The 5,406-nt window shown below is 34.9% G+C and overlaps 1 protein-coding gene across 2 annotated transcripts; it reads right to left on the reverse strand.

Moving 5' to 3' along the window:
• Positions 1–2,070: 2,070 nt before the first annotated feature.
• Positions 2,071–5,212, reverse strand: LOC127160008 (uncharacterized). 2 transcript variants are annotated; one of them, XM_051102697.1, is made up of 5 exons: positions 4,941–5,212; positions 3,424–4,542; positions 3,179–3,313; positions 3,010–3,062; positions 2,071–2,894 (listed from the first exon to the last, which is right to left on the reverse strand). In XM_051102697.1, the coding sequence occupies exons 2-4, from the start codon at positions 4,481–4,483 to the stop codon at positions 3,031–3,033; spliced, it is 1,227 nt and encodes a 408-aa protein (XP_050958654.1). In that variant the 5' UTR covers positions 4,484–4,542; positions 4,941–5,212; the 3' UTR covers positions 2,071–2,894; positions 3,010–3,030. The 2 variants fall into 2 exon arrangements, with proteins under 2 accessions (XP_050958654.1, XP_050958653.1); XM_051102696.1 differs by having other exon boundaries at positions 2,074–2,898; positions 4,941–5,211.
• Between the last annotated feature and the right edge of the window lie 194 nt (positions 5,213–5,406).

Raw genomic sequence — 5,406 nt, forward strand, 5'->3', positions numbered from 1 at the left:
GAAATAAATTATTTGAAGGAGAAATTTCAACTCACTCATTTCAGTCTCGTCTCTGTGACCTGTAAAATAAAAAAAAAAATAATCAAGGTTTGTTGTTTATGTCAGTGGTTTTCAACTCCAGTCTTCGAGGCCCACTGCTCTGCCCATTTTGCATGTTTCCGAATCTGACACACTCAGTTCACTTAATGGATCTTTCTCCTAAAGAGCTCATGATCTGAATCAGATGCGTTAAATGAGGGAGACATACAAAAATGTGCAGAGCAGTGGACCCCGAGGACTGGAGTTGAGAACCACTGGTTTTTATTATATTTGCATTAGTAGTTATAGGGGAGACCTTGGTTGTAACATTTTTGACATTCTGTCTGTATCTTGGAGTTCTTTTAAGCCAGTGCGTTCAAAATGTGTTTCAAACTAGTTACAAGTGTCTGCTATTAAATGGATGGTTTAGTTTCAAACACGAGGAGTGAAATGTAACAATTCACCCCATAGCCTGGGTTAGTTGTAACACCCTGGGGTGAGATATGTAACATTATGATATCCACTGGGGTGAAATGTAACATTATGCAAAAAGGATTATGACAAAAAATTGATTTTAAAAACTTTTATTCAACACTGATTTTTCAACATTATTGGTGTGTGTTTGTGTGTGTCACATTAGCATCATGATAATAAAACTGAATAACGTGTGTGTGTGTGTGTGTGTGTGTGTGTGTGTGTGTGTGTGTTTTAGGCATGTTTGTTAATGTCACACATAGTAATTGGCCATAATATAATTGAACACCTGAACATTTAGAGACACCCTTTGGTTTGTCTTTCTCTTCCAGGATCTAGGTATACTGAAGTTCAAAGAAAATTCCACCCCAGAGTCTTGTAGCCATGAACTACTGTAGCTCACCTTACAGCCAAAACATTTGCACTAACAACTCGCATGAAAAGTATCTACACAGACATAATAAACTGAAAGTATTACAACTGACCGTCCACAGTCTCCCCTATAGGCCATAAACACCTGGGATTCTTATGACAAAAGATACTTTATAGCTACTTTATAAAAGCAAGATCAAAAGTAAATAGTCTAGAAAGTTGAATTTACTGACCTCTTTGTGTCCTCGCCATACTGCAGAAAATGAACAAAACATGAAATGAAGCAACAAAATATCAAATGTTAGAAAAACTCAAAATAAACCCATTTTGGGCCTAAGAGGATCTTTCGCAAACAAGCTTATCTCGAAAGTGAAAGAAAAAAGCACACCTATTTTTCTAAGGTTTTCTGAAGCTTTTAAGAATCCATTATTAACAACATTACATTAAGAAAAACAACTGGACGATCTTCTTAATTTTTTATTGCTCCATGTCAAACTCGATGAAACAAATTAGTAATAATTACTATGCGCAAAAAAGTTATGTGTGAATTTTGCTGTTGTAGTGAGCGGTGCTTCCACGCTCCGGATACGGATGCGGCTACTGGGCATGCGCATATCAATATAGCGTAATTTTTGTCACACTGTAGCCTACAACAATAATACCCTTTTTCCATTATTGTAATGGGTAGGTTTATTGCTGGGATAGGTGTAGACGTTAATAAAACACAATCTAATAGACAGAAAAATTAATTTCATTGTTAGTTTCCGGTCCTGAGCTACCTTCGCGCCAATGTGGCGGAGCATACATGAATATTCATGATTTTGCCCCGTGATGGGCGTGGCCTTATGCAACATTCTCCTGTTCCTCAACAAGTATTCCTCCCCTGTATAGGAGTGCTTTGGTGACTCAGTGTTAAACATTAAAAGTGAAAGTAAAAGATTTGGAATAATTACAATAATTAAAAAATTTTTTTTATAAACTTATCTGCCAGGTTCTCATGACATGATAATGGTTTTATTATTTAAGGTTTTTGTATTAACACATGACTCCTTCTATGAATGTAGTGCTGTATAACTAAGACAAAAGGCATATTTGAACTCATGGTAAACAGTATCCTTAGTTGCTCATTTTTAATATATTTATTATACAGCAAGTGTGGCTCAATTTGTTTTGTTTTTTTTTTTCAAAATTTTATTCAGAGTAAACAAAACTTTTGCAAAATTAGAGTAACCTCTACAAACATTCAGATTAGTTTAAGAATCAACTCATGAAAAACAATTAAACAATTTAAAGCATTTTTAAGAATAATTTTCAATAGAATTTAAATATCTATTTGCTTAAACACTGTCTCTTTGTAATGCCAACACAACACTGACTTGTTCTTTTATATACAGTTCATTAGCATTTAAGTCCCAGATAGACATGACATTGGGTGGAAATCAGAATTAACTGGTCCAAATGAACTATTTATTCCAGGCTGCAATCCAATAATATAATGTTCAAGTACAATGTTGTGTCAACTATTTATTTCACAGAAATATTGCTTTACATACATGAAAAATAAAGAAACTGTATGAAAAAAACATTGTTGGTCTCAAACATAATATAAGACAGCAACAAAACTGTATAAATACTGTATAAATAAACTTCATACACTGTATGAGTATTAGTACAGAAAACTGACCTTGACACAGGCAATTCAGAAAAGTTTTAGTTCTGAGAAAAACATCTGCAGCATTTGTTTAATATTTTGTATCTAGTGCAATGACATTCAGACGTGCGTGACAAGTGAGGCTTGAGTGTGGGAGATAAATTTCAACAATTTTGTTCACCAGAAATAGAATATGAACAAAATGAGGTTCAGCTGTTCCTTTTAACAAATCTCATTTGACATGCTGTATATTTCAGTCTGCTCTTCACACAAAGTTTCACATGGCATCAGTAGACTTGCAAAATTTGTATTGACTATATTTATAATACTTCATGGTGTTTTTGTCCTTTTTAGAGTGTGACAGATGAACTTCCACTCACTATCTGAAAAAGAGCAGCATGAACATTTAAATTTATATTAAGTACATGTTGACATATTTTAATTCTGGGGTTCAAATTTAAATCACTTTTATGAAGAAACTGGAAAAAACTCACCTGAGGACAATCACATTTCATTCAAAGTGTATGCAGTGGTCTACTTTCAGACACTAAGGAAAGGAAATATTTTAGGGTCAGTATTTCATTAATGTTACAGCATTTAGTGAGAAAGGTTAACTGGATTTAGGCCTAGTTGTGACATTACAATTCAAATAGAAATTCTTACTGTTAGGTGGCTCTAATTCTTTGCTGTTTCGTCTTATAGGTTTGTGGATCCCATGTGATTCACCGGCTTGAGAATGTTCTCTGCTTTTTAGTTCTCCTTCACATTCATCTAGAGGTCTGTTTTTGTCTTCTGCCACTATAGTAAAAACAAACAAACAAACAAACAAACAAAACAATTTCACATATGTTAATGATTATAATGACTGTCCAGTGAAAAGTCAGATGACAGACAATAAAAATACTTACCGGAGGGATCTTCTGCTGTGCTCTGATGATGTTCGCTAGATCCAGGATCCCTCTGTCTCACTTTTCTCTCTCTGATCTCCAACTGCTTCTCTCGTTCATCCAGAATTCTCTGTCTGTCATCCAATTCCTTGACTCTTCTATCCAGTTTTCTCTGTTTCTCATGCAGCTCATTTTCTTTGACTTGTACTTCTTCCTCTCTCTGGATCACATTATACTGTTTTGTAACTTTTGCTTCAGTCAGATTACTTTGTAGTTGCTTTACCTGGTCCTTGAGCTGTTCCACTTCTCTCTGAAGTTTTTCTTTGTCTGTTTGAAGTTTGTCTTTGCCATCTTTTAAGTATTTCTCTCTGTCTTTGTAAATGATCAGCTTTTTGTTTAGCTTCTGGAAGTCCTCCTTTGTCTGTTTTTCTCTGCTTTCGAGGGCATCCAACTCATTGCATAGCTGATTCTCTCTGTCTTTCATAGCATTCATCTTTGCCTCATACTCAGTTTCAAAATAATTTTCAGCTCTTCTGAAACACTCCAAATGATCTGTAAAAAAATCACTGTTTTTCCACTGTGCCATTGCCTCTGTTTTTTTAAATAACTGATGAACACTTTCATCAGTGTTCTGTAAAATGTGGTATCTGCCTCCACACATTTTCAAACAGTAGTTCTTTTTTGGATTATTGTGCTTAGCCTCATTTATAAATAATACCATGCAATAGTCCAAGACCTCCTCCCTGAACACATCACTGAGAGCATGTAAAAGGTAATTCTCTCTACCAGAGTTTTTCACATCTTTGTGTACTAACAGAAAGGCATGAGGCCCTGGAAACAACAGTGATTCAAAGTACTGCAGTTCATTTTTCAGAGATTTGACTCTTTTGCTGAAAAAGAAGTATGATTTCAAGTGTTCCAGCCATCCACATGGAGTTTTTAATACAGAAACTTGTCGTCCACAAACTTGAGCCTCCCTAGGCTTCCATTCTCCAAATTTAAATGCATCCGTGTTCTCTCTTTCTCCCAGGATTGTGGCACATGCTTTATCCATAAGCTCATCATCACCTCCAAGCACCATAAATCTCAGCTTTTCATTGGATGCTGTGGAGCTTCTAGCTTCATCTGTCAATGTGTCATCTGTTGAAAAGAGCATAAAAAACTAAACTGCAAGACAAAATAGAAACCTATGGTTCTATTTAAGGTGTATTTGGCTATTACACAGAGCTTTTGGTGTAGACCACAATCTTGGATGCATGTAATTTACATTTATACTTTAAATTATGTATGAATAATACTGACACTTCATTTGATTGAATGGAATTCCATTATTCACTCTTGTGTGTTTATGTAAAGTGACTTTCTCTTCACTACTTTAACTTGTGTTATTTTTTCAGATTGCGCACAAGCAAATATTTCGGAATGCATCATTTCTTTCTTAAAATTATTATAGAGTCAATACAACTCTAAAATGGTACTTGGAAACAATTTTATTTCTTAAACAAACTCTCAAAATGCACTTCCAAATTGTAACTTACCATCATTGTTCAAGAGGCGACCTGAAATAAGAAAAGACGACAGTGTGACAACAGCCTGATTTGTACATTTAACCCTAAAGAAAGTTCATTAACTGATTGATCTCCAGTGTTTCACATTAAGTGTGATTTTATATATATATATATATATATATCCTGGTCCTTGGCAGGTCTTAAAATTTGGAAAATAAACACGTGACATATTGCACAGTGTCATTATTTAAACAAAAATGAAAGCCAAAATGGAAAAGCCATGTGTGACAAAGGACACCCTTACTGTTAACACAGGAATTAAGAGGGTAAGTAGCAGTCAAGCACTGCTAATCAAATCCCTTTGATTAACTGATCATCAGCAAGTCTGAGCACCTCTATAAAAGCAAAAGTTTTGGCAGTTTGCTGATCTAGAGCCTTCAGGTGTGTCTTAACACAATGCCAAGGAGGTAAGACATCAGTAATGATCTCAGACAAG

Source organism: Labeo rohita, unplaced genomic scaffold (genome assembly GCF_022985175.1).
Source record: "Labeo rohita strain BAU-BD-2019 unplaced genomic scaffold, IGBB_LRoh.1.0 scaffold_2752, whole genome shotgun sequence".
NCBI classification, from domain to species: domain Eukaryota; kingdom Metazoa; phylum Chordata; class Actinopteri; order Cypriniformes; family Cyprinidae; genus Labeo; species Labeo rohita.

What these genes read in the sequence shown, in the direction of transcription:
- LOC127160008 (XM_051102697.1), bottom strand. Translation starts at nt 4,483, where the DNA reads ATGGTGCTTGGAGGTGATGATGAGCTTATGGATAAAGCATGTGCCACA. An exon ending in CACAGCAGAAGATCCCTCCG is followed by an intron (nt 3,314 to 3,423) that starts GTAAGTATTTTT and finishes TTTTTACTATAG; the next exon opens with TGGCAGAAGACAAAAACAGA. An exon ending in AGAATTAGAGCCACCTAACA is followed by an intron (nt 3,063 to 3,178) that starts GTAAGAATTTCT and finishes TCCTTTCCTTAG; the next exon opens with TGTCTGAAAGTAGACCACTG.